Raw genomic sequence first — 27,965 nt, forward strand, 5'->3', positions numbered from 1 at the left:
CAAGTTCTCACATAAAGAAAGAAAATAAGATGAAGTTGCTCATCAGTTTATTGAAATTATTTTATTTACTGTTTGTCTTCCCAGCACTCAACTTGGACGCAGAAACACCTATAGATTCTTATTTTTTTTAATAATTCCTGGATAGGACCGTGGTGTTGCATAGCTGTTCTTTTGGGGTTAGGCGAGATCCTGTGTAAATCCGTAAGAGTATTGGGACTTTATTTCAAAATCAGATTTCTTTTCATGCAGGACAAGAATACAATATATTATTATTTGAGTTCTGATGCATTAACAGTAGATTCTTTAAAAAGTATACACAGAAAGGAGTACTTAGGGGTTGACATGTAAGCCTGTGCAGCATTAAATAACGTTTTCCCGTGCTTTTAAGGCTTCAATCAGCTCTGGTCCAACCCGAGTACTTTACAAAACAAACTGGGTGGCTGCTCTCGGATTCCACAGTTAACATACATTAAAAGACAAAAGATCTATAGTTGGACTGTACATGAGGGAAAATGGCATTCATTCTTCCCTTTGAAAACAATTTGGTTAATTCTATAAATTCAGACGGTAATATTATGGAATACTCTGCACGATCTGAGTGGGAGGTGGAGGCGTACATATGCCAAACTATGTGGTATGCTCTATAAAAAATGAGTGTAGGAGCCTCTGCCGTTCCTCTCTCACCACTTATCTCAGTTGCAAACATAACTTCTTCCTTGCTCATTCCTCCCAGTCCCTCTCTCGCTGTCCGTCCACCCCGTCCCACCTCCGCACGTAGGGAGGCCACCCGGACCTAGAGTATCAGACTAGAAAATAAATACGGGCTCTTGTTATTCCCCTCGTGTGATGGATGTTGCTTGTTTGGGCTAACGGTGGCAGAGACAAGGCTAGAGGCTCTCTGGGGGTGCAGCCGGGTCACGCTCTGGTGCCTGACGATGCTCCTGCCCATTTTGGGGGAACCTCACGCCTCCGGCAAGAGAGCGGGTGCGGGATGAAGGCACCCCAGTGAGCCTGGGGCAAAAATCCAAGCTGCTCCTTCCCAGTGGCCTGGGGGCTCCCGAGGGCAACGCACCGTCCTCGGAAGGGACCCCCACGGCTGTACCCGAGCCCCAAGGGGGGGACTGTCCCCCTCCGGCTGCCCGGAGCCAGAAGCGGGGGCCGGGAGGCAGCAGCTCCGCGGACACCCGCTCCTCTCCGCCGGGCACGGAGGGGGGGGCCGGGCGGTACCGACACCCCCCCCCAGCCATGAGGCCAGCGCGGAGGGTCACCCCCGCCCTCCCTCCCGTCACCCCGCAGCCCCCGGGGGCCTCCCGCTCCGCGCTGCCCGGGGGTGGGAAGGGACCGGGGAGAGGGGCGGGCGGTCCCTGCCCGCGGGGGGGAGCGAAGCGCGGCAGCCCCCTCCCCCGCCTGCCCGCTGGCTGCCGCCTTTCCTCGCCGCTCGGCCGGGCTACGCCGCCGCCGCCGCCGCCGCCACCGCCGCCACCATCTTGTGCGTGTGTCCCCCTGCTCCCCCCCTCCGCCTCCACACAGCACCGGGAGCGGCGGGGGCGCTGGAGCGAGCGGGGCCCCGGGGACCGGGGAGGGGGGGGGGGGAGAAGGGGGGTGGTGGGGGGCGAAGCGGCACCGGGGCCGGAGCGGCAGCGGCGGGAGCAGCGGCGGGAGCAGCGGCATGAGGAGGCGGTGCTGAAGCGGCGGCGGCGGTGGCCGGAGCGGACGGAGCCGACATCTTGTGCCCTCCCCTCCCGCCGCCGGCTGGGTGAGCCCGTCCGCCCCAGGGGGGAGGGGAGGGGGAGGCGGAAAGAGAGGATTTAAAAAAAAAAAAAGCGAAAAAAAAAGCAAAAAAAAAAAAAAGCAAAAAAAAAAAATCCCCGAAAAAGGAGGCGGCGGCGGCAACGGTGGAGACCGCCGCGGCGGCGGCGCGCTGAGGCGGCCAGGTAAAGCGCTGCGCGGGAGGCCGCGACACCCTTCCCTCAGGGGGTCTCTCCTCCCTCGCACACCCCCGCGCCGGGGTCGCGGGAAGGTGACCGGGCGGGCGGGCAGCAGCCGGGGGAGGCCGGTGCGCCGCAGCCGGCGGGCCCCTCTCGCGCCCCCGCTGGATCCTCGCGCGGCGGGAGCGGCCCGCGGCCCCTCGCCGAGGAGGGGGCGGCGGCGGAGAGCGCCTGGGGAGGGGGAACGGGCAGCGCGGTGTCAGCCGGGCCCCCCCCTTGCCGCCATCTTGGCCCCCCCTCTTCGCGGCGTCCGTGGGGGCCCCGCCCACCTTCTCCCACGCTATTGGCCCAGGCGGGGCCGAGCGTACCCCCCTTTAGACCCGCAGCGCCTTGCTTTGCTATTGGTGGTGGAGCTGGGATGGACGGTGGCGGTAGCCAATAGGCCTTTGGTGCTGCCTGCGCTCTCTCTCGCTCTCGCCCGCCCTGGTCCCTCTCTCCTTAGGGACTTTTTTCGCTCCCCGGGGGGCGGTGGGCACGCCTGGGCAGCGCCGGGGCTGAGGACCGGCGTAGCTCATCGCACGGACCCGCCGCGCCTTCTCCCCCCACGGGGGCGGCTTTATTTTTGTCCGGGTCCCTGCTGTGTCTTGACCCAGATCGCTGACCGCTGCTGGGGCTCCCTGCAGGGATCCCGTGGCCCTAGCTGCCCAGGGGAGCAGCTGAGAGGAGCTCCCAGCTGGCACCTGGCACAGCTTATGGCCTGTCATGGTTCCCTCAGGGCGCTGCTGAGGCCAGACACAATTCATGGCATGTCACAGGTCCCTCAGAGCCGTGCTGAGGCCAGACACAGCTCATGGCATGTCACGGGTGTCTCAGAGTGCTGCTGAGACCTGACACAACTCATAGCATGTCACGGGTCCCTCAGAGCCGTGCTGAGGCCTGACACAGCTCATGGCATGTCACGGTTCCCTCAGAGCCGTACTGAGGCCAGACACAGCTCGTGGCATGCACTACCTGTTGCTGAGCCCAGCCTTCAACTTACACTTTGTCCACAGACCCTGTCTGCTCCGGAGGGAGCTCTCTTCCTGCAGCCTGGCACATCTCCCGTCAGCTCGACTTGGTTACTGAGATATCAGGGGGTCAATGACAATCTGTGTGTGTGCCAGGGCAGGCACTGGGTTTGTGGCTCTCTGTGACTTCTGCTGAGCACTGACACACTTCATTGTAGGCGTCACCGCGGGCATGAGGAGCGTAAACTCTCAGCAGATGTGTGGGGTGACTGGGGCCCTATGGAGAGCACAGACGTGGTGGGAACAGGGAGGGACGCTGGCGAGGGCGGCAGGAGCTTTGCCCAGCATTTTTGGTTGGCAAAAGAAAGGTGGAAAGGGGGCTGCGACTGTTCCAGGCTGTTTCTTTCCTCAGGCATCCCTTGCCTTTATTTTACGGATGTGTTTCTTAAATAGCTCCATAGGTATCTGTACCCCACTGCGCAGGAAGGGGTTTTAAATCCCAGCAAACAAGCACCTGCCCGGAGCTGTGTGGCTGCCAGCGCGGGACAGCGATGAGGAGGAACAGTGACAAGGAGGAACGTCTCCAGACCTCGTGTTTGACTTGGTGCCCTGGAGAGAGGCAGGGCACGTTCGGTAACATCAGACTCCAAACTTTTTAGGGCTGTCTGAGCTGTAGCCACTGCTGGTAATCATGGTGCACCACAGTGGAACGAGAGCCACCTTGTTCCCATCTGCTGCTGCCTGCCGAGGTCCAAGTGACCTTCTCTTTGCTGCAAATCGCTGAAGGTTGTCACCAGTGAGGGACCTAGCTCTTCACTGGGATCCCCAAGCCATGCTGGAAAGGGCCAGGAAACTCCCCCAGCAGCACTGCCTTGAGCCCCAGCCTCGTGTCCAGGTTAGCAAAGAAACCTGGTGCTGGAAGGAGTATCCTCGGTTGTCAGCTTGGGAAGGCTGGAAAGAAGGACTGCGACAGGAAGGAGGGGTGGGAAGGAGACTGAGATCTTCTGCAGTGCGAGAGGGTGTCTCTGCTCCTCGGAAACGGCCAATGCAGTAGTACATGGGTGTACATCACAGCAACATTTAGCCCTTCCTTTAGAGGATCCACTTGTGCTGGGTTTTTTTAAGGCTGCATGTACAATAGGGGCCTTAATTGTGATAGTATTTGCTACATGGCTCTCTCCAGTTTTTTTCAGCAGAGCTTTCAACCCCTATGTAGTAAATTTAAGTGTCCTGATGATGTGCTTGTTGTTCTTAGCCACCTTTTGCAGCCCCCCCAGATATCTCTGGTGTGAAAGCTGCTGCTCGGGAGACCTGAACCATTCCTGAGTGAGCTCCTGAGGTAGAAATAAGTTCATCCCCAGTGGCTTTGTGCATTGTAGCCGCATTGTTTGCTCAGTTGTGCTCTCTAGGAACCTCACCCCCTGCTCCTGGCGCAATACCCAGTGGAAATGGACGATGGGAGGTTTTTGGAAAGCCTTGAGCACGCTGTGACGACAGCAAGAGGACGACTGAACTTTCTGCTTTCACATCAGCAACCTTTGTTCGTGGTGGGACAGAAACAGCATGGACTGAAATAGCACTTAACCCTGCTGAAGTCAAGCCTGTTTAGCGTTTCACCGTGCACGGGTGCTGTTTGCAGAGGGATTCTTTTTTATCCGTGGCTGGGAGGTGTTTTCCAGTGTGCCAAGAAGATCAAAACATTCCTAGATTGCTGCTTAGAAGTTTCTGTTGTTGCAGAGAAGGTCGCAGCGTTGAGCTCAGTGTGTCTGAGTTCATTTCATTGCTGCTTTCAAGGTATTTTGGAGGTGGGTAGCGGTGTCTCTCCTAATACCCAGGCACATGGCTTATCCCAGGCACTCAGGCTGGCAGCAATTTCCATGGCGTTTTAGATGCTTCTACTTCTGCTAAGTAATTGTGTGTTTTACAAATGGGTTTTTTTATGGCAGTCGGTTGCTGTGGTGGAAAGCCCACTTTGGGTAATTTCTCTAGACAATACACTGATTGTTTCACTAAAGCAACAGGAACGATGTACCCTTGTTTTTCCCATAAAATAACCCTTGAGGTGCTTGTTTTGCTAAAATTTGCTCGTCCCTCAGTACTCCCAGCAATCGGCCAACGCCTCATTTTTCCTGAACACAAGATTAATTATGAGTGTGGTCAGCTCATGCTAATTACTTTATCCTCCAAAATTTTTTTGCTTGTATACTTTTTGCCTACAATATCTTCTTTGCTCCTACCCGCCTGAATTGTAACAGAGCTGTTTGTCAGCAGGATTGTGTATTTTTTTCATTTGATACTCAAGTCACCTTTATACCCTTATTTTAAAATTCTTTTATCCTACTGATTGAAACTGTTGGAGCTCAGCTGGGGCAAGTGCATTGGGGTGTCTGCAATCTGCTGATCAAGTGGCTGATGAGAGTTTTTAAGGTGAAGGTCCTGAAATTCGTGGTACCTATGTTTGCAGGTGGTAATTGTCATCTGAAATTCAATTCAATACAGGCTCCATCGTCATGGATGTGTGTACTGAAACTGGCACCTGCAGCTTATTTCTGTGGATGCAAAGGAGAGTTTGGAAACTTTTCCCAAAGCCTGTTAGTTTCTTAAGGCACATGTTGTATCATGGCTTAATCTTGTAGTTCATAAAGCCAGTATTTGAAAGAAAAACATACTGCTCCTGGAATTTGTTGATTCTTTCTGGAATAAGCTCGGGACTTCTTGTAGGTCCTGGTCCTGTGGGGTGCTGCTTGCTCTGACTCACACAATTGAGGGTTTTTGGAGCTCTGTGCTTCACAGAGCAGAAATATTGCAAGGGCTGAGTACACATTATGGGTTTGCAGTGTGTTTTCTTGCCTGCGGGTCCCACAGAAAGGGGCTGAAAGTGTGGACTGCTCTAAATAAGGGTGAGGTGCTGGTTCAGGCCTCTGCGTAGCAACAGATAAGCTCTGGGCTGACTTATCTTCTTGGGGAGATTTTACATTTGCTTTTCTTTGTCTCCTCTCCCTCTTTCCTTGGCTTGTTTCTGTCTCAGCCCGTTTCTTCCCATAACTCACGTTCCCATCCCTGACACTGCCCTTCTCGCTCGCATTACTCACTTGGCTTTCTCCCTGCTTTCCCTCTCCGCTGCCTCCCTCCTTCGCCCGCAGATCGCCGGGCTCCTGCCGCCACGTCTCCATCCTCCCCCAGCTCACCTCGCCAGCTCCAGGCTTCTGCTCCGCTCCCCCTTGACGGGCACCTCCTTAATGTCAGGAGCCGACTCTCAAAGAATTATCTGGGTTGCTGATGAGCAGTTTGTGAGGGCAGAGCTGGCTCGGGCTTTTAGTTAAGGCTCGGAGTGAATGCCTTTGCGCAGCTCCTGGTGCAGTTCAGGACCTGTCTTGCTGCTTTCCTGCTCGTACCCCTGTGGACCCTCCATGCCTGGACATGGATTGTGGCTCCAGAGGGGCTAACGTTGAGCCAAAACTAGTAAGTCCGTCTGGATCCATGCTGCTTGTTCTCATGCTCATTCCCCTTCGCTTCCTCCTGGGTCCCACTGAGGAGCAGAAGGGATGCCCATCTAGCACCTGCTACATTGCTCACTTCGTCCTCTGGTTCTGGTTGGGCTTTTGTGACCCATTTTGCGTGTTGGGATGGACACATTCCGTTCAGTGCACACTGGAGAGCGATGCAAGGAACAGCTACGTCCGCAAGAGAAGGGAAAGCAAAGCTGGGGGATGATTTTTCATCACGGGACTTTTTGCATCCGCAATGAGGGAGCGCTGCTAGTTTTCTCATACAGAGCTCAGTGGCAAAAAAAATTGGGAACTGCTTTCTCAGGGCAGGAACAGTGCTTTCCTTTCCGTCTGGAAAACACCCAGCACATTTTGTGTGCTATTGGGGATATAAAAGAAAAGCCACAGGCAGAAGAACAGAGGAGAACTCCTTGGCTTGTGTGAACTTAGTATGTGAATGGTACAAGCAGATGTGATAAATGATGTTTGAGTTTTGGGGGATCTGAGTGGTTTGCTGAGCTGAATGCACAGCAGACTGTTTGGATGCTATGCTGTAAAATATAGTTCAGCTCTTCTCATCTGGTGGTGTGGGGGTCTATACATCTCCAGGCATGCAAGTAGAGAAGGTTGGAGGGTGCTGTGCGTTGCTGTGATGCACATTGCAAGAAGTGGTTGATATATCCATTACCTGCTTGTATGTAAGAAGGTGAAGAGGCCTCAGCAAGCCTGAAATTGCTGGAGCCTTTAGAAAAAAATATTGCTTTATTGCAAAGCTGAGTGAGTTTTTGACTCTGTGCTGCTCCTCCCTTGTCTCCTTGGCTTACCCTGTCCTCTGTCCTGTTTTGTTCCAGGGTCTCTGGACCGCAGCGATGAGGAAGCCTCGGAGGAGGCCCCGGCAGACCTTGGAGGGGAGGCGTTCTCCCTCGCCCTACAGCCTCAAGTGCTCACCGGCTCGGGAGACCCTGACATACGCTCAGGCCCAGCGGATCGTGGAGGTAGACATCGATGGGCGGCTTCATCGCATCAGCATCTATGATCCCTTAAAAATCATCACGGAGGATGAGCTGACTGCCCAGGACATCACAGAGTGCAACAGCAACAAGGAAAACAGCGAGCAGCCCCTTTTCCCTTCCAAATCTAAGAAAACCCCTTCCAAAGGCAAGAAGAAGGAGTCTTGCTCCAAACATGCACCAGGGACCTCTTTACACTTACCCCAGCCCAACTTCCGTGTGGTGGACTCCTTCAGCCAGCCAGATGCCCCTCCTCTCCCTCCTGCCTTCTACCGGTACTTTGAAAAGCCTCCTGAGGACCTCGATGTAGAGGTGGAATATGACATGGATGAGGAGGATCTGGCATGGCTGGAAATGGTCAACGAGAAGAGGAAGGACGATGGTTATGGGACAGTTTCTGCTGACACTTTTGAGCTGCTGGTGGATCGGTTGGAAAAGGAGTCGTACCTCGAGAGCCGTACCAATGGGGCTCAACAGTCCCTCGTCGATGAGGATGCCTTCTGCTGTGTCTGCATGGACGATGAGTGTCACAACAGCAACGTCATCCTGTTCTGTGATATCTGCAATCTGGCCGTGCACCAGGAGTGTTACGGCGTGCCCTATATCCCTGATGGGCAGTGGCTTTGCCGCTGCTGCTTACAGTCTCCTTCTCGCCCTGTGGACTGTGTCCTTTGCCCAAACAAAGGTGGAGCCTTCAAGCAGACCAGCGATGGCCGCTGGGCTCACGTGGTTTGTGCCATCTGGATCCCAGAGGTCTGCTTTGCAAACACTGTGTTCCTGGAGCCCATCGAAGGGATAAATAACATCCCCCCAGCTCGGTGGAAGCTCACATGCTATATCTGCAAGCAGAAGGGCATGGGAGCTGCTATCCAATGCCACAAGGTGAACTGTTACACTGCCTTCCACGTCACCTGTGCCCAGCGGGCTGGGCTCTTCATGAAGATCGAACCCATGAGGGAGACCAGCATCAACGGCACGACGTTCACCGTGCGCAAGACTGCCTTTTGTGGGAGTCATTCCCCACCTGGGACGGTGAAAAAAGGGTCTCCAGCTGCTGGCGGTGAGAGGTGGGAGGACACTGTGAAGGAGGAGGGAGAGGAGGAAGCCAATTCTGGCCCTCACAAAGGGCCTCTGAAAAAGAACCAAGTGAAATTGAAGCAGAAGATCAAAAAGGAGCGTGGTGTTGTGACCAACGGGCGTTCGTCTGTGCCCATGGTGGCAGTCACACAAATCCCCTCTTACAGGTGAGTGTTTCAGGTGGACGGGGAGGAGCCGGACAGCTGGATCTGGACAGGGGCTGTTCTAAGGACTCGGTCCATCTTGTTATTGACCTTGGAAACACCGACTCTTGTCAAGACCTAGCAATAGCTGCGTTCAAAGTGTGCTCTGCAGAATCATTCCTGACGAGCATTTTTCCACATGAGTGTCACTGGCACACTGTGGTTTCTCTGCTTTGCAGAGCAGCCATCCCAGACTGTCGTGTAACACAGAATCCGTGGTGGTCCCTAAAAACCAAGCACCCATCTAGCATCTGAATTTACAGAGATGGCTGTGAAGGTGTTTTTAAAATATTTCAAGTTGGCAGGCAGATAAGGGTCATCCTGCTGTTAATTTTTTTTTTTTAATCTCCTCATTTCATAGTTTCTTAATTCCTCCTTTTATTACAGAGCATGTCAAACTTGTCAGTGTTGTAAGCAGCTTTGAATTTGGCTGCATATTTTTTTTCTCTCAGCTCTCTCTCAGGCAGAACTAGGTAGTGCTGAATTTTCATTTGGTGCCTGAGGAAGTGTGGTGATGTGAGGCTGGTCTTTTAACAGATAAGCTTTGGAAAACTGCTGATAAGGCACCGTTTATAATCTAACAAATGGTTTGAAAATGTTAAAATAGGTGATACATTAATTCTTGGACTCCTGTCACGTTAGTTTCCCAGACTTCAGCTCAATAATATCAGACTTAAATGACCCCCAGGAAAGTTTCTGACACTGAAAGTAGTTTTGAAATTATGTCTGGGAGCCAAATTGGTGATTGCGTACTTGGACTGTGCTGTGGCAAGTGCTTGGTGAGAACCTCCATCTGAGCTGCTACCAAAGTAGGGATATGTTGTGAAAAGTAGGCATGTGTGTCTTCGCAGTGGGGAGATCCCAGATTGTACCAGTTGCATGTGTAGTTCAGAGCATGTGTTGACACAACACCACAAAGCTTTGTTGGGAAACCTGATGGTTTCACCAGGGTCTTCAGAGTCACGATTGCTTTGCAGTTGGCTTCATGACACCTCTTTGCTTCCTTCAGGCTGAACAAAATCTGCAGCGGCCTCTCCCTCCAGAGGAAGAACCAGTTCATGCAGAGGCTCCACAACTACTGGCTGCTGAAGCGGCAGGCGAGAAATGGGGTGCCCCTGATCCGGCGTCTGCACTCGCACCTCCAGTCCCAGAGGAACGCGGAGCAGGTACTGGTCCCCAGCTGAACCCACACAGGAGGATGGAGAGCTTGCATTCCAGGGGGAGATGCGCTTGGTGCATGGCTGAGAAGGGGAGTGAGGGTGAAAGGATCAGAGGGTGACCTGATTTAGGTCTCTTTTGGTCTCCTCTTGGTATGCTCATGCCTGAAGAGCTGAGTTAGTGTATCAGTGGGATGTCCATTGTGCCACTAGAACTGGTGTTGATGAGCCAGCAGGTAAAGAGTTTTTCCCCTGAGTCAGGAGACCCAGGATTGTGCCAGGGTGTAATGGGCCCTTGGTGGGCTGGTCTCATAGATGACTCATAAAACCACGTTCCTCACGAGTGATGAGAGATCCCCTCCTCAAGAAAACGGGTGTTAGCTCCAGAGTCCTGGCCAAATTCCAGTTTGGGTCATTCTTCCTGCAGCTTCAATTTCCGACCCTCCCATGCACATTCATGTGGAAGTTTAGACATAATCACCAGCTCTGGACTCCTTTGCTTCCTCCTCTGAGCTGGTGTTCAGAGTTACTCGATCTTGATGCTATTAAACAGCACCGTGTTTGGCACAAGAAGTAGCTGGTGAAGTAACGAAGCCGTTGGACTGTACCCTCCAACACAGCCTGTCAGTAGGTATTGTGCATGTTATGCACATACATTTTCGCTGTAGCTGGAGGAATTTCTAGGCTTTTGGTTTGCATGAAGGCTGCTCTGGGTGATTAATAAACAAATTAGTTCCCACTCATCAGTCTGGAGCTTGGGGAAGTGCAGCATTTCCTTGGTGTGTTGTTGGCAATTTACCTGAAGTTAGTTCTTAAAAACAAATGTCCTATAAATGTAACCCATCAAGATCTTGTGAAGTGATTGTCCTCTCTTGGCAATCTGCAAAAGTATGTACACCTCAGCTATATCCTCAAAACCATTTGAAAAGCTGCAGATTTAGGAAAGGAAGGATGATTGCGTTGCAAAGCCACTGAACTGTGCCTTGGAAGGTGTGAGCTCATCTCCCAGCGTTGGCTGTTCCTTTGTGTTTTGATGAATCTCTTTCCGTGGCTCTATTTCTTATTGGTTACAAAGAGGATAATAATAGCTCTTTTCTCCCATGCTTTTGCTCACTTTGCCTTTATACTGTAAACGCTTTGGGCCGCCTCTTCCATGCGCAGCAGCTAACAGAAAGAACTTCCAGCCTCTGTAATGAACTTGGATTAAAAGCAGGGAGGGTGTAAATGAGCATGCACTGAAGCGTGTTCCCGGAGTGTAGCTACAGTATGATTTAGGCCTCACTTCACAGATAATATAAAATCCAGAAAGGCTGATGTTGTGTGTGTTAGACAGCTAAATGCTGTGGGAAGGAGGGGACGTAGTCTGAACAAGAGACAAGTTGACAGGAGGAAGACTATGAGAGTAATTCACAGGGGACACCTAGAAAGAGGGGGAAATGCAGGCAGGCAGTTGTGTTTTTCATCTCACCCCACTGTTCTGTCTTACAGAAGGAGCAGGATGAGAAGACCAGTGCAGTGAAGGAAGAGCTGAAGTACTGGCAAAAACTGCGGCACGACTTGGAGCGGGCACGGCTGCTCATCGAGCTGATCCGTAAGAGGGAAAAGCTCAAACGGGAGCAGGTGGGTAGTTTTGACTGTCGAGTTGCTGCACTTAATTTTGGTCCCGTGCAAGCAGCCTGTGCTGCTGAAGGCAGGAGGAACACGGCAGTTTTTCTTGAGCCTTTTCCTCTTAGAGTCTGACTTTTGGACGTGCAGAGCAGCCATCTCTCCCTGTGCCAGTCACAGGCTTGCGCTGCTCAGCCTCTGCCCCCAGAACTGGGCTGGGCTGCAGAGTGCTGGGAAAATTATTTGCTTTTGATATCACAGTTGGCTAAATCCATAAAAGCTTGTTAAAACTCCAGTGTGCTTTATAAAAGGATAAGGGTATCTAGTTGGAGCTCTGTCCCAGCCCAGCTTTTAGCTGAGTGGAGAAGGATGCTCCAGAGTCCTCAGTTTTTGTTCAGGTTCTTTCCTTTTTGGGGGGAAGAGTGTGGCCTTTATATCCATCTTCATTCATTCTCTTATTGATGCTGAGCACATCAAGTACAGTTCGCTTTATGTAGACAGACTTGCTTTCCTTTGCTACTGAAGTGGTTGATTTAATGACATAATGAGGGATTATAAGATCAAAGAAATTAAAACATTAAAGGAGAAATAAATACTTCTATCCTGTTCCAGTCTCCTTTGAGTAGAATTTCAGTGTAAGAGATCAAACCGGTGCTACAACTCTTTTGCTTGAAATCAAACGGTATTAGAGACTTCATAAAGGATGTAAGAAACTGTGTTAGGAATTTGCAAACATCTAACCACTGTTGTTGTTTGGCTTCTGCCTTGAAGTGTGAGAGCTTATAGCTTGAACTTTGTTTATGCTCTCTAGCCTAATTATGGATGCTGTTGTTCATGCAAACACCTACATACTTTTAACTTTTGTGTAATGTTGCTAATTGGTGTAATAATATCTTGAGGCAGGGAGTTCTACAGGATAAATTACCTGGCATGAAAAGCTTCTTCCTGTTTTCATTTTTAGTTGTACTATCTTTTAATTTTCTGAGGTTTTCTCTTGTTTTGGCTTTATGAGATTGAGTAAACAGGAGTTCCCCGTACAAGAGGACTGGACTGTGCAGTTAGACTCGGCAAAGTGCTGCCTGCTAATGCGCATCCTGCACATGAGGAGCACAAGGTGTTTGCCAGAAATTCTTCAGCAGTGAGTCTCCCAGACCAGTGGTATGATGACCTGAGGTTTCCACCACTGAGTAGAGCTGGGTTGATGATTCAGGAGAAACTGGAGGGAGACACCACTCACATACCCTGCCCTCGATAACTGTGCTCATCGCTGTTTTCCCGTTCCCAGGTCAAGGTTCAGCAGGCTGCTATGGAGCTACAGCTGACCCCTTTCAATGTACTTCTACGCACAACATTGGACCTGCTGCAGGAGAAGGATGCTGCCCAGATCTTCGCAGAGCCTGTTAACCTGAACGAGGCAAGTCTCTTTCCTCAAGGTGTCTACTGGGTTGTAGATGAGGGATTGCTGGGCAAGAAGCTCATGTGCTGTCATAACCCTGGAAGCACAAACCACCTTGTCCCAAGCCGCTGGTGGACTAAAGAATATCTCAAAGAGGACTCACAATGTGGGTATCCTTCCAGGCCAAAAAAAAAAAGGGTGTTGTTTTCTAGAAGCTTCAGCACGTCTCAGACAAGTAGTGTTTTGCAGAGCCAGGATGTGTCTGCCTTGACTGGGTGACGCAGAAATGAACTGCTGGCGCTGCCCCTTGCTGGTGGAAAGGGCATTAAGAGTGCTTGTGATGGATGCGCTCTAGTTGGCTAGTAAATGGGTTTTGTAATTGTACAGGTTTTATATGTTTAGGTTCCAGATTACCTGGAATTCATTTCCAACCCAATGGATTTTTCCACCATGAGGCGGAAGCTGGAGTCCCACCTGTACCGAACATTGGATGAGTTTGAGGAAGACTTTAACCTTATAGTTACCAACTGCATGAGGTATAATGCTAAAGACACGATTTTCCACCGAGCAGCTGTCCGGCTCAGAGACCTCGGAGGAGCGATATTGCGTCATGCGCGGCGGCAGGCTGAAAACATCGGCTTTGACACTGATGTGGGGATTCACCTGCCCGAGTCACCCAAAACTGAGGACTTTTACCGCTTTTCTTGGGAGGATGGTGAGTGTTTAGTAACCTTTTTTTTACCTAAGCATATATCTAACTCCTTTAGAGCCTCAAAGAGCAGGATTTCAGGCGAGCCGGGCAGTTGGAGCTAGGTGCAGCTTAGCTCCAGCTCACCTAGTGCATGTCTGCCTCGGAAGAGCCTTGTAACTGCCTGTGCTATTTGATTTGTGCCATGGCCGTGGTATAAACTTGGTATTTTAAAGAACAGTGCAAAGGTGGATGTAAGATTTTTTTGCTCTACATTTCATTGCAGATTGGCAAGGTATAAAGCAACTGGGTTAGATGGAGCACTGAGGGCTGGGGGTGGGTGGTGTGGGGTTAAGGTGCTGGAACCCAAGCAGTCCTTCTAGCCGTGACTTTCCATTCCCGACATGACCACATCCATTCCCACAGCTGTCTTGAGATGCAGCTCCAAAGCTTTGGTTGAATAACTTGGCTAAACTTAGTCCAGAGTACTGCTGCCATCCAGCACGCCGTCTGCCGTCTGATTCCTAAATGTTGCAGCCCCTTGGATGCAGATGGACAGTCTGTTATGAAATTTGTGTTGGTGTACAATAGCGCAGCCTTCAGCTGTCTGCCCTGCTCTGTCAGATGCCAGCCCTTCAGCAGAACCAGAGGAATGGCAAACATGTTAAGTTTTGGCCAGTTCTGTTTGTGGTCTGATTTTTGTCATTTAATCTGGCAATGAAATAGGTTTCTGCCAAGGACCTGGACTGTGAGCTGTCTTGTGTGGGTGCAGACAGATGTCCTTTCATTGTTGCCCCTGGGACAATAATGGGAACTGGAGGGCAGTACAAGCTAAATCAGCTGCTCTTTACCCAAAGGAAGGAAGTTCAATCTCCAAGGTTAACAATTCCTAAATCCATGAACTAAAGCAATTGGTTCATGAATAGCAGCAGTTGGAATGAAGCATGGCAGTGGTCCCAAATGCTTCTTCAAGAAGCCTTGCTCCTTCCCTTCACTGGTACACTCTCTTTTGATGCAGTGGATAACATCCTCCTCCCGGAGAACCGGGCTTACCTCTCCTTGGAGGCCCAGCTGAAGGAGCTGCTGGAGAAGCTGGACATGGTGAGCACCATGCGGTCCAGCGGCGCCCGGACGCGACGCATCCGGCTCCTGAGACGGGAGATCAACTCCGTTCGGCAGAAGCTGGCCCAGCAGCAGAACAAGACCGTGCCCAACGGGGAGCCTGTGCTGCGGGACGAGGGGCTGGATAAAACGTCAAGGGAAAGGGATGAGGAAGGCGATAAAGGTGAGAGGTTGCAGCAGGATTTTAGCTCCAGCTCTCCTAGTGCATATCAACAGCCAAGACCTGCTGTTTCTCCTTGCTGTGGCCCTAGTGAAGGATGGGAATGGCTCCTGGTAATTTTGTCAATAACTCTTTCTAAAATGTTCAAGCAGGTTCTTTGTTCCTTTAGCAGATGATGCCAAGCCCCCACACCCTCCAACCCTGGAGCCCACAGGACCCGCACCCTCCCTCTCGGAGCTGGACTCTCTGCAGGACCCTCCGACGCTCAAACCCATCAGTGAAAGCAAGTCCTTGAATCAGCTGCAGAAGAGGGTGGTGTCGGACAGGGAGCTGTTTGACAAGAAGGCTCTGCAGCGGGAGAGCCAAGCCTTCCAGCGCCTGCTCAGCGACAACGGCCTGAACGGCCTGGCCTTGCCTCCTGCAGACACCCCCGCCAGCCCCCCCTTCAGCGGCGTGGGCCGACGGACATCTGTCCTTTTTAAAAAAGCTAAGAACGGGGTGAAGCTGCAAAGAGGCCTGGACTGCTCCCTGGAGAACGGGGAGGACCACGGGCAGAGGGGGCGGCTTTCACCCTCCCGCCCTGATGGGGAGCGACAAGCTCGGAAGCGGCCACAGAGCAGGTCCTGCAGCGAGAGCGATGGAGAGAAGTCGCCCAGGCAGGCGGGACAGAGAGGTAATTCCTTGGGATTTCTCTTCCTTCTGTGGAGGAATTCCAGTTCCTTGGAAACTGAGATGGGGCTGAGGGGTGGGATTCCTGGGGCTGAGTAAAGATGTCCGCATCCAAACTACTCACCTGAAACTCACGTTATGCTTGGAGGAAACATAGTCCCTGTAACCAGATGGGCCAGACAAAAGCTTCATCTCTTCCACACATTTCTAAAATAGGGCAGACAAGACATGTCCATAATGAATTGCACCTCCCTTCTCCACTATGTACAGAGTTTCTGGTAACAGTTCAGCTCTAGACACCTCCATTTTAGACATTTAAAGGTACCAAGATGAAGCCCAGGGGGATCACAAGTATTTCTTCTCTTTGCCAGTCCACGGGGCTGCTGTAAGAGAGAGTTTGCCATTTTTTATAGGGCAAGCCAACATGCCCAGCTGCTTGCAAAGCTGTTGAACGGCCTGGCTGGAGACTCTGGAGTCTCCAGAGCCCTAGCTCTCAAGTAAGGGCTGAGAATGTTGGTGTTGCTGCCCTTGCAGAAGGGTTTGCGTTGGTTTGGCCACTCAGGAGTGAGAGGTTCCTGCTGCAGAAATGGTGCATTCGGTTGGAAGTGTGCAGTGGGCCAGGAACACAGCACCCATGTAAGATGAGATGTTCAACATCCCTTTTAAATCAGCTGTACCCTCAGCTCTGGGGTTTAAATAAAATTAGTGGGAATACCAAGCAGGTTCTTTTACAAATTAGATCTGCAAATGAGAATAAGCAGCTGAGGTGAAATTTGGAAAGACACAAGGCGAAAAGGAACAACTGAGTGACAGCAGTGTGATTTCTTTTCAATTCTGTGTTAACAATTCCCATCTGTAAGGCTTGACTTAGCCTGTGCCTCAAATATTATCTTAAAGTTATTTGGCTGTCAGAAGGTCATTAGCAAATCAAGAGTGGGAGGAAAGCAATTGAATGTGGAGACTGACTTAGCAGGACAGGTTAAAGGAAACACAAATGGCTTCTCCACAGAAGGGCGGTTAGTTGAGGGACTCGCTGTTATCATCTGCAGGTAATTAAAGCAGAGAAGAGGTGCCCACAATGGATACAGGTTGGAATGAGATGTTGAAATTAAATAAGGGAAAATACAGGCAGGGTGCTGGAAAATCACTGATAACTAGGCAGTGACATCTTTCCTCTGCTGAAGCAATGCTGATGGTTTTTTCCTATGAGTTGCAGCACTGCTTTTGTGATTCAGCTCCTTCCACTGATCCAAACACAACTGATTTCTCCTAACTGGAGGGTGTGTCTGGTGTGACAAATCTCTTACCTCAGGAGTAGGCCAGCGTGATCGGGATCGTCACAACAAGACGTTTCCCAGGAATGTGCTCCTTGTGGCAGTGCCATCTTTACAGCTAGAAAAAACAATAGTGGTTTTGGCATGAATTTGCCCTTTGTGTGGCTGACGGGCTTTTGGTGAGCCCACGGGGAACTTGGGGGTGGTGGGTCCCTGGACGGGGGAAAGCAATGGTCACCTGGCTTCTTGCACCCGCTCTGGGATGCTCTCAGGGGTCCTTACCTGTCAGCCCCTGCCTGTCCCTGATTGTGGGACCTTGTTGAAGCTCAGAGGTGATCCCAGCCCTCTGTGGAGGTATCCCTCCGGTGCACAGAGCAGGAAACCTGGCAGTGAAGGGAAGATTCCCAGCACCATTGGCATCTGGGGCAGAGAAGTGAAATATTCCACTTACGGCTGCAGTGACACTTGTACTGGCCAGAGAGGAAGGTGGTGGGGAGCCTTCTTCTACCCAGGGGGAATTTGCTTCCTCAGTGTCTGCTCTGTCCACTGGAAAACCTCATTTCCAGAAACTGAAGCAGCGAGTTTTTCCTAGAGTGGTTTTCTCTCAGCAAGGAACCTGTAACCGAATAAGCGATGGTTTTATGTGCCTGTTCCCGTGGGCAGGGCCCAGCCCAGCAGCCGGGCCAGGGGTGAGGCAGGGAGAAGTCCGTGGCACTCAGTGTGAAGCCTCCGTGTCTTTTCCAAATACACTTGAAGCCTGATGAGCAAGTGGTTCATTTCTCAGCCTCTGGCCTTGCCCAGCGAGCTGGGTGCTGCGTGAAGCTCTCCTATAGCACCCCTGGGCACTTCTCCAGCACTTGCTTCTTTGGAGACAGCCTAATTTTTTGTGTGTTGGGGATAGAAATACCTTTTATTAGCCACTTTTTGATTGCAGCTGAGTCTGGGGAACTCTGTGCAGAATTTCCCTCTCTGGTTGAAGTACTCAGCACCTTTGTGGCTGTGAGTCAAGGGACAGTGACCTTACCTGAGCCTTGGCATCATCTCTGTGTGTTGCTGCTGCTTCTTTGGGCTGATGCCCGTTTGTCTCCCCGGCAGGAGTGACGAACGGCTTCGTGAAGCATGGAGGAGGCAGCTCCGACTCTGAGTGCAGCTCTGGCCTGGGTGCTGGGCTGGCCTTTGAAGCCTGCAGGTAAGTGCCCCGTGTGAAACTGTTCCCCAGAACACCGTCTGTGTCTGGATTAATCTGCCTGCTTTTATCGTTCGAATTCTTGGTCAAAACCACCCCAAACTGTTGCATATTTTGTGTGTTGACCCTAAAGACAAAAAGCTGCTCAGGTTCCATCCCATCCTCTTAATCTATCAATCCCCAAAGCAGTGCTGGATATTTCAAGCAATTGGGTATCATCTGTTGCACTGCTGGTTCTCAATGTATACACATCCTCTCTGCTGACACATACCTTCCTGAAGCCCTTGAGAGCCAAAGCTAGAAAACCCTTGAACTCCCATGTCCAGTCCAGCACTGCAGGTGAAGCTGAACTTCTGCCACTTCGTGAATTGCTGCTTTCCTCCTCCCAGAGGTTTAAAAGCAGAACTGGGCACTTCAAACAGGACTGAACAGACTTAAAGCAAACATCTGCCATCCTTTGGGCAGATGCAGTAGGCATACATGGGGACCATATCCATTTTCTGGTCTTCTCTACCTATCCAACCCTCCTAACGCTGGCTCAAGTCATTTCAAAGCCCTTTCACTGCACGGTAAAACCCATATTACGCCAGAACCGTGTTTGTGTGTGTTGTGAGTTGCAGGCTGAGAATATTTGACCTTGATGGGTGAGATCGTCCAGGACAGGCAGAAGCAAGACTTTCTTAGTTGATATTCTTAGTAATATTTTCAGTGCCTTGAACATGTCATTGCCCTCTGCTTGTCTTTGATGACCCTGAAGGTGATGACCCATCACTAGAGAAATATGTTCACACATTTTATGCTTCCTCTCAATGCATATGCTTCGTTAGTCCTGTAAGACCTCAAGCTTGCAATGTCAGTTGGGCACTTAAAATCGTAAAGCTCCCCATGCACACCCATTCTCAGGACTGAAGCTACAGTTTAAAACTATTATTAGCTGTGTAACAAATTATTCTGCAGCAAGGCTGAATCCCAGGAGAATTTTTCAAATGCAAACTTTGCTCTGCTGTGCAGAGTGATCCTAACTGTTAGCTGTCAAAAGAGGTGTATCATTTGGCAGTTGTAGCTAAGGTTTGATTAGTGTTTCCATTTTAAATCTGTTTGCAAAGACTTTTGTGCCCATGGCAAGGGGAAGGCCCTGGGTTTGGAGGAGCAATTTTGGTGCGAGGGCTTTTCCCTGCAACAGAGTGATCCCACCTCCACAGTCAGGTGTTGGGCAGCCTGAGGGAAGCACGTGGCCCCCAAAAAATTATCTCTCAGCACATGCTGAGCCCCTTGGAGGCACAGGACCTCCAGCTCTTCTGTGAGATGGGACAGCCACCCACCTCTTTCATCTCTCCCCTCTTCTCTGGGCTGTGTGCCCAGATCCTCAGCTCAGGCATTGCCTCTTCTGTAAGCTGGTTACTACCATGACCTCCCCGTGCAGATCTCACAAGAAGCCACTGCAATAAACTGTCGCATCGAAGGGACCAAAAAGGAGCGACCTGGATTCACGCATAGTTGTGATGTCATTTAAATGGGGGCCCTTGAGTCATGCAGAAATCCTTCACAGGGTGAGGATGCTGTCAGAACAGGGCCAGGAGCCAGAAACTCCCTTTCAAACCATGTCTTGGCCTTCTGGCCCCACCATATTTGCCTCCATTTGCCCATCTGTAAGTGAGGGAGACAAATCTGAATTCACAGGGGAGCGTGGGGAGTCGTTAGTTGATGTTTGTATAGTACTTAGAAGATGAAAAGTGCGATGTAAATGCTTGTTACAATAATTGCAAGCAATTCACGTAGCAAAAATTGCATTAGAGCTGTGTGATACCCACAAAACAAGGAATTAAAAACAACCTGATGTCTCGTGGATAACTTGTACAATTATTCTATTTAGGAACAGCTCCGTTTACTGTTTTTTCTCCAGTCTTTCTTTTTGAGCACCCAATTTACTCAGAATGGGTTGGTTAATAGAAAATTGTAAAAGAAAAAAAGAAAAAGAATTACAGTAAGTGGGAAAAATATGATTGCTTGAGGTGGAGAGAGTCCATTTTCTGAAACGTTTGTAGTAATGAGGTGGAAGGATGTTCAGGACATGGGCTGATGGAATCCAACTGCATATATATTGGAGGGCTGCTCTGTCGTCTCGGAAGTCTCCACGCAGCTGGGTGAGCTCATGCAAGCTCCAAGCATCACTGCATCAGCTCGCCAGCACAAAGTCCTTGCTGGGTTTCTTGCTCATGTTCATAGCTTGGTTTCTGTTAGGCTTCTTTCATTGCTCGTGGCAAAGCTGGGATGATGCCCCGTGTGCTTGCACCAGAAGAGATGTATTGATGACGTTTTGTTGAAGTATGTGGTGTTCTTTTCATGTCAGTGATGCACCAGTACAGTAATCTTCCAGTATTTTAAACAGAGCTGGGGAATCCACTTACTTGGCTTTGTTTTCAAAGGTAATCTGTTTTCTCCCCATCTTTCTAACAGCGGTTTGATGCCTCCCAAGCGAAGTCGAGGGAAGCCAGCTCTTTCTCGGGTGCCCTTCTTGGAAGGTGTGAATGGAGACTCTGATTATAGCAGCTCAGGTGAGAATGGCTGCAGAGCAGCCCTGCTTTGGGGAGCACCCTGCTTTGGGGAGCACCCTGCTTTGGGGAGCACCCTGCTTTGGGGAGTGCCCTGCTTTGGGGAGCACCCTCCTCCAGTCCCACCACACCGTATAGGGCTGACAACCCATCTGAACCAGCGGGAGCAGGTCTCAATGCACACCAGGAACCAGTCTTGCTTTACTATCCAGATTATAAAATCAGACTGCTGACCTGCCTGTGCATTATCACCTGCTTTGTTACAAATTTAGGTTATTGCATGAAAGGTTTTTCCTGCTTTCACTTTTACTGGTGGCCTGTGCCCTGTGTTCTTCTCGGTTGGGTGCTTTCTGTAGGTCTGGTGTGTGTGGTGTCCCTGGCACTGTCTTCTGCTGTTTTGGAACTAGTTCTCTTTAATGACACTGCAACACAAACAGTAAATCATAATTATAAGAGGGGTCTCTCCAGAGATGACTTCATAGCTGGTCCCTCTTGTATTGTTATCATTGCTTTCAAGGACTTTGTAACAAAGTCATCTTTGTCAGGCTGTGCTATACATCAGTGAAATTAAGTCTAATACTACCCAAGGCACTACACCAATCTCCCAGCACTCACACGACCAGATTCTTGTCTGACTTATGCTGTGTCAATGATAGAGAATTAGAATCAGTGGGACAATTCTGTGCTTTAGAACAGCATTTCATTGATGGAAGAATACATCTGGACTGCAATAGTGGAGAAGCAGCTCAGATCCGTCTTGGCAAGGCGCTCATTTGGGTTGTACTCAGCATTTTCTAGATTCAGTCTGACTTCTGGTAAAGCTGCTGTATTGACCATCCTCCCCCAGAGCAATTTTACTTGCTGTAAAACACACATTAATGAGAATCACTCCTTGTCCAGGGCCAGGAGCTGGCAGATTAGTTATTCATGTCTTGAATGGATCTTTTGCAATACTTCTGACTGAAATTTGAAAAAATTGATGGCTGATGGACTTCCATCAACTAGAACCAGGCATTTGCTGCAGACATCAAATAGCCCCAAAGTATATGACATCAGAATAGTCCAGATATTTGTATTTAGGAGGAATAAAAAGGAGCTCTCTGAACAGTGGTGCAAATTAATTTCAGATACAGCTTCATCAGTTCCATTGAGGATGGATTTGGCTTGGTGGAGCCTAACGGACCAAATTCATCTCTTGTTTACCCGTTTGATTTCAGTGATAGAGCAGCTATTCACTCCAGAACAGAATGTGATTAATATTTCCATATTGAAGAGCTCATCTGAAGCTAAATGCATGCATAGACTTAGACCCATGATTTAGGAGACTGTGGCTTTATCTTAATGTGGAACAGAGCATAAAGAATTCTGGACATTCATCGTGGCCAGGCTGGATCTCACTGCACGTTAAATTTTATCATAAACTTCCTGCAGATGAGGTGTGTGTCCTATCACCTCTGGTTTGGGTACCCAGTGCATGTAGTATAAGTGGCTTTCCATTTTGCTCTAGATCTTGATTAAGAGAAATGGTTTGGAATTGTGCATATGTGCACACAGTGATGATTAAATGTGTGCTCTTGTGTGACAAATAGCTGGACAATAGGTTTGCTATGAAAAAAAAAGGTGAAATTCCAGCTTTCTGCTTGCCACAGAAGCAAATGGGTTAAAAAAAATAAATATTGTGAGTGTGTTTTAAGTACAACAGTAGTTCATCTGTTGTAGATGAGGCAGTGCAGACAGTCATGCCTGGGTTAGATGACGGTGTGGTTTCTTGTGTTGTCATAACCTCCTTATTGCCCTCCTAAGCCATGTCTCCTTCTGTCCCTTAGGCAGGACTCTCCTGATGTCCTTTGAGAGTCAGGCTGAGCTGGAGCCCTTGGAGCTCGTGTGGGCCAAGTGCCGTGGCTACCCCTCCTACCCTGCCTTGGTAAGTACCCCATTGCTCTCTTGCAGCCTGTAGCCCAGAACACAGTGCTAGTGTGCAGTGTAACCAGACAGAAATGGAAAACTTCCCAAAATCATGCAATAAGTGCTTTTATTTTTTCCTTTCCCCTTTGCACAGTTAATTTTCCCTGTGCTCATTTCAGAGCATTGCAGAGGATTCATAAAACATTGGTCTCTGGGTGCCAGGGATAGGAGGAGATCTTTCCTCTCCTCTCCTGTTCACTCTGCAGGTATGGGGAAAGTGATCAGTACTGTTGGCATGAGAAGACCTAGATTTTATAAAGGCAGCACCAGGGTGCACTGGTGTCTGACTGCCACACATTTTCCTATATAGTGAGTACAACTCCATGGGTAGGTGCCCAGCTGGCCTTGTGATGTATGTATCCCCTTGCAATAACCATGTGTTTGATTTGAATATGAGAATATATATCTGTTGCTCCTTCCCTCCAAAATGACTCTCGTCTGCGTAGATTTTAATTGTCTAGTTTGGATAGACTGAAAGAACAACAACAAAAAACGCATTATCTGCCGTACTTGAAGGGTTTTGTGTTTAAATATCCTTTCCCTGTGTCACTAGATAATCGATCCCAAGATGCCACGCGAGGGTTTGCTCCACAATGGAGTCCCCATCCCAGTCCCACCCGTGGACGTGTTGAAGCTGGGGGAGCAGAGGCAGACAGAGGCAGGAGAAAAGCTCTTCCTTGTCCTTTTCTTTGACAACAAGAGAACCTGGTGAGTGTGTGCAGGCAGGCGGGGGCCTGCGGTGAGCGCTGTGGCAGAGGGGGAAGATTTAACGTAATCTTTGGTGTATGGGAGCGTACAGGGATTATGATTTTGATGATGTTATGTGTAAATTGGAGAATTTAAACATGCAGCAGCCCAGAAGAGTCTAAATGAGGAAGCCAGCCTGCTTTTCCCTGCTCCACTGCTCCACTTCCCCGGTGCACAGCCCAGTATCCTTCACCCAGGGCTCACATCACCACCAAAATACTGAGGCACACGGAGAGCCAATTAGGCAAAATCTGCAGCAAATTAGAGAGAGCATTTGACTTTAAACCAGACCGAGCAGCCAGTTCCGCTGCCACACAAAAGATTTGCCGAGCGTCTCCAGGGTAACGTTTTCACAATGCTGGGTTTATTCCACATTTAGGCTTGCCTGATTTTCCAGAGGTGCTGAGTACCTGCAGTTCTCAAATCAAGGTGTTTGTTTAAGATGGAAAATGTAGGTGTAAGCACCTGGTTCAGGGCGAGTGAAATATCTCAAGGCCTTTTGCCATTCTGTCTCAAACTGAATCTGCTGATTTTAGTATCAGTGTCCGACCAGGCTCACATGGTAACAACAACCCAGCCAGACAGAATAAGCCACAAACGAGTGAAGCGCCTTAAAAATGAGCAATAAGGCTTTGGAATCTGTGTATGAAACAATGGGAAACTTGTAAAATTGGAGCAGTTTGTCCCTGCTCATTGCAGGGGGGTTGGACTAGGTGACCTTTAAAGGTCCCTTCTAACCCAAACTATTCTATGATTATGCTGGAAGAGGCGAGTCCCCTCAGCCGCACGCTGAACCCGCTGGATTATTTAACCAGCAAATGCCACGTGGGAGCGTGAACCGAGCAATAAATTGTCACACTGGAGGCGATACCTGTGTGTGGGTTTGGGGCTGCTGCGGTGTGGAGAAATCTGAATCCAAACTTGTCATTGAAACAACCTTCCCGATAAAAATCAGCATTTCCTTGGCTTTGCCCTGCTCTTGTTGAAGACACAGGGGGATGTTCACACTTAAGTGGCCACTTAGAGCCTTGTTTGCAATTTGTGGGAAGCGAGGGCACCTCAGGAGGTCCTAAAAATCCCTCTTAGTGCCAGATCCAAATTCTGCTGACTGCACTGAAGGGTCACAGAGACTGAAATTGGCTCCTCATCTTTGTGGTGAAGATAAGCTGAGCTGCCCTGGGTGTCCCTGTTGGCTGGCTGGGAGATGCATTGAACTGTGCTGAGGTTTAACTCGTAGGGGCTGGGCTTCGTTAGGAAAGATGACATGTTTCTGAGTGTGCTCGTTAAGGTGGGCTAATGACTGCACAATAAAAACTTGCTAGAGAAAAGGCATTTGCAATTTAAATCATCAGTTGGTTGGGGTCAGCTTGGGCTTGGGACGTGTCTACTGGAAGCTGCCTGTTTCTGGATGATACTCAGATAAGTTGTAGTCCCCCAAACCCTGATGCTCACAGCCTCTTGGAACAAGGCAGAGCTTTCTCAGGGATAAAAACTTACTTTCCATCATGGAAGTCCCTGTATTTGCTGCTCTGTGGAACACAGGAGTTTCCAAGTTTCCCCTGGAGCTCCGAGGAGCATTGAAAGCCTTGAGGAAGGACTCCAAGGAGGGAGAAATCTGTGCTCGTGCAGGAAGGCATTTTGGTTACAGGTTGTCATGTCAAATGCAGGTGTTTAAACATTTGTAGCATCATTGTGGGGTGTTGATTACAAATAAATAGATCACAGGAGTGTAGCTGCTCCTGGGGAGGAGATGACAACCAGTGACTAATTGCTGCTGAGATATGTGGGGAATGCTTGAGGAGCTGGAGTACGGGGCCATGTCTTGGAAACTCTTGGGACAAACTCCTTGGCCTTTTGCAGCAGGTATGAGAGCCAGGCATGTCAGAGCAGTCAGCCTCCTGCAGAGAGCTCAGATCACAGAATCACAGAATCAGTCAGGTTGGAAGAGCCCTCTGGGATCATCGAGTCCAACCATTGCCCTCACACCACCATGGCAACTAGACCATGGCACTAAGTGCCATGTCCAGTCTTTTCTTAAACCCTTCCAGAGATGGTGACTCCACCACCTCCCTGGGCAGCCCCTTCCACTGTCTAATGACCCTTGCTGAGAAGAAATGCTTCCTAATGTCCAACCTGACCCTCCCCTGGCCAAGCTTGAGGCTGTGTCCTCTTGTCCTAGCGCTGGTTGCCTGGGAGAAGAGGCCGACTCCCACTGCGCTACAACCTCCCTTCAGGTAGTTGTAGACTGCACTAAGGTCACCTCTGAGCCTCCTCTCCTCCAGGCTAAACACCCCCAGCTCCCTCAGCTGTTCCTCGTAGGTCAGACCCTCCAGACCCTTCACCAGCTGTAGCGTTGCAAGGGCAAGAGGCCTCCAGGTTTTTGCTCTTCTTTCCCCGTTTCCCCTCTCCATGCCCTCGGTGACGGGGTTTTGCCCTCTCCTTTCTCTCCCAGGCAGTGGCTTCCACGTGACAAGGTCTTTCCCCTCGGCGTGGACGACACGGTGGACAAGTTAAAGATGCTGGAAGGCCGGAAAACCAGCATCCGCAAGTCTGTGCAGGTGGCGTACGACCGAGCCATGATCCACATGAGCCGCGTGCGGGGAGACCACCCCTACATGACGTCCAGTTACCTGTAAGGGGTCGGGATGGCCGGTCCCCCTTTTCCTCCAGACCCCGCGCTCGGCAGAGCGGAACATCTCGGGCACTGACCGGCCGGGGGACGCCGTTCCCAGCAGCTGTCAGCACTCCTCGAAATACCCTGAAATGTGCCAAAAACCAAACCTGTCCAGCTTCTTTCTGAATGTGTCTCGCTGAAGAGCTGGCAGGAGATGAAACGTGGAGTCTCCAGGGCCAGGAGTGAGGTAGTTGTTAGGAAAAGCTGCCAGGTGAGGGGAGCTGATGCAGCGAGCGGAGAGCAGCACTTGGGTGTTCGGCCCTCGTGCACCCTCCCCTGTGCCACCAGGGTTTTAAAGTCATCAACCAGCCCCAATAATTCCTGGGAACCCTTCACCGCTGTAACCGAACCAGGATCCTTTGTAGAAATCCCAACTGGACTTTCTTGTGCCAAATTCACCCTGACCATCATTGGCCTTTTTATTTTTTAAATGACATTGATTGTCCTGTTACATTAAAAAGAACAAATCGTAGCTGGGAGTTCACGCTATGATTTTCCTACCTACGTACACGGTGTTTTCGTGTTAGGTTTCTCTCATTGCATTGAGAAAAACTTGAGATATTTTGGTAACCTTCCCCTCTGCTGCGCACACTTACATGCACAGATGCACAGAGCTTTAAATACAAAAAGCAAATTAACCTGATTTATATGTGTGTGTGTGTGTCCTAGAAATTGATTTGGTAGTTTCACATTTAAATTCTGATTTCTGTGACTGTGCTTGTTCCAGTGACATTTCATATCATGCTTTAGTACAGCACTGAGTCTAAGCAAAGAGAACTTCCTTTTTTTTTTTAAGAAGCAAAACTAATTTTGGAGGTGTCTGATGAGCTGGAGCAGCTTTGCAGGCACTGAGGTTGATCAGGGTTGGAGGGAGATGCATCTTTTGTGTTGGTTTATGCACATTGGGTGTAAGGCTCCTCTTCCTTTCTTCCTTTTTATTTTTTTTTCCCCATCTCTCTAACATTTTCCTCCGACTCGGTTTGGGTTGAAACCAAGCGCTAACGAGAGCACAGACCATTTTGCCTTGTCGCCTTCTCCCGCACGCGCGTACCCGTGCCCTGGTGTGTGGGTCTCCACCGTTGGCATCTGTTAAACCCCAGCTCTGCAGACAACCCCGGGGCTTTGGGGGGGTTAAAAACCCCACGGGGACAACTGCTGTTTGCAAACTTGCTGACAAACCCTTTTCTATTAGCCAAGGACTTTATGATTTCTCAGCTCTCTTCTGTTGTGGATCCCTTTTTGCTTTCCCATTTGAAGAACCAAAGGTGCAGAGCAAGATTGTAGATTGGATATCATCCTCTCGCTTTTTAACTCAGTATTTTTTTATTATTTTAACTTTTTCATACTGAAGAGAATGTGGGGTCAAAATAATAATAATAATAATAAATAATGAATAGTGGGGAGTAATCACTGCCATTTCTACTTGGTCTACTTTTTTAAAATACCACTTCTTATACATTGGGACATAGAACCACACTTTAAGATTCCTGTAACATATAGAGGTGGGGCATAGGATTTTGTAAAAATAATAATAATAATAATGCCTATGGAGTGTGGCTAGGGAAGGATGTTGTGTATATAGTTGTAAAATATTGTTCTAAATTATTTAGACTTATTGTCACCATTCTTGAAGTCCTCAGTTGTGTTGCTGGGTCTTTTATATGCACACAGTGTAATTTATTTCAAGGAACATACACTTTTCCAGGTGGTAGCTCAGCTGTGGACTTGTGACCTGTGTATATGTTTTAAGATCTTGGGAGTTGGGGTTTTTTTTGTTTTGTTTCGTTTTGTTTTTTTTAAATGACAGTTTAGACTTTGAATTGGCTGATATCCTGCTGTTGCTACGGGACCTAAACGTTACTGTCAGTCTGCTGTAAAGCACAGATCGCTCTATTTATTGTAGAAAGTGAGTTTATTTGCTTTCTAGAATTGTTTATATCAGATGGTATAAGAGAGGTAATAAGAAAATCTATGCTTGTAAAGAAAAAAAAAAGCTAATTTTACCTACTATAATCTGACTGTCTGAGACTATATTTTCTCTCTGAGAAATAAATGTT

The 27,965-nt window shown here is 49.5% G+C and overlaps 1 protein-coding gene across 3 annotated transcripts; it reads left to right on the forward strand.

Annotated features, from left to right (window-relative positions):
- Nucleotides 1–1,332: 1,332 nt before the first annotated feature.
- BRPF3 (bromodomain and PHD finger containing 3) lies at nucleotides 1,333–27,961 on the forward strand. 3 transcript variants are annotated; one of them, XM_068419250.1, is made up of 13 exons: nucleotides 1,333–1,934; nucleotides 7,275–8,677; nucleotides 9,723–9,879; nucleotides 11,359–11,490; nucleotides 12,761–12,889; nucleotides 13,274–13,586; nucleotides 14,578–14,844; nucleotides 15,014–15,514; nucleotides 17,880–17,973; nucleotides 20,428–20,525; nucleotides 22,349–22,446; nucleotides 23,041–23,195; nucleotides 25,687–27,961. In XM_068419250.1, the coding sequence occupies exons 2-13, from the start codon at nucleotides 7,293–7,295 to the stop codon at nucleotides 25,868–25,870; spliced, it is 3,513 nt and encodes a 1,170-aa protein (XP_068275351.1). In that variant the 5' UTR covers nucleotides 1,333–1,934; nucleotides 7,275–7,292; the 3' UTR covers nucleotides 25,871–27,961. The 3 variants fall into 3 exon arrangements, with proteins under 3 accessions (XP_068275351.1, XP_068275349.1, XP_068275350.1); XM_068419248.1 differs by having other exon boundaries at nucleotides 1,334–1,934; nucleotides 15,011–15,514; XM_068419249.1 differs by lacking the exon at nucleotides 1,333–1,934 and adding an exon at nucleotides 4,680–4,740 and having other exon boundaries at nucleotides 15,011–15,514.
- Nucleotides 27,962–27,965: the final 4 nt, after the last annotated feature.

This window comes from Nyctibius grandis, chromosome 27, assembly GCF_013368605.1.
Source record: "Nyctibius grandis isolate bNycGra1 chromosome 27, bNycGra1.pri, whole genome shotgun sequence".
Lineage (NCBI taxonomy): Eukaryota > Metazoa > Chordata > Aves > Nyctibiiformes > Nyctibiidae > Nyctibius > Nyctibius grandis.

What these genes read in the sequence shown, in the direction of transcription:
- BRPF3 (XM_068419248.1), top strand. Translation starts at nt 7,293, where the DNA reads ATGAGGAAGCCTCGGAGGAGGCCCCGGCAGACCTTGGAGGGGAGGCGT. An exon ending in CCGCTTTTCTTGGGAGGATG is followed by an intron (nt 13,587 to 14,577) that starts GTGAGTGTTTAG and finishes CTTTTGATGCAG; the next exon opens with TGGATAACATCCTCCTCCCG. An exon ending in CTCTGATTATAGCAGCTCAG is followed by an intron (nt 20,526 to 22,348) that starts GTGAGAATGGCT and finishes TCTGTCCCTTAG; the next exon opens with GCAGGACTCTCCTGATGTCC.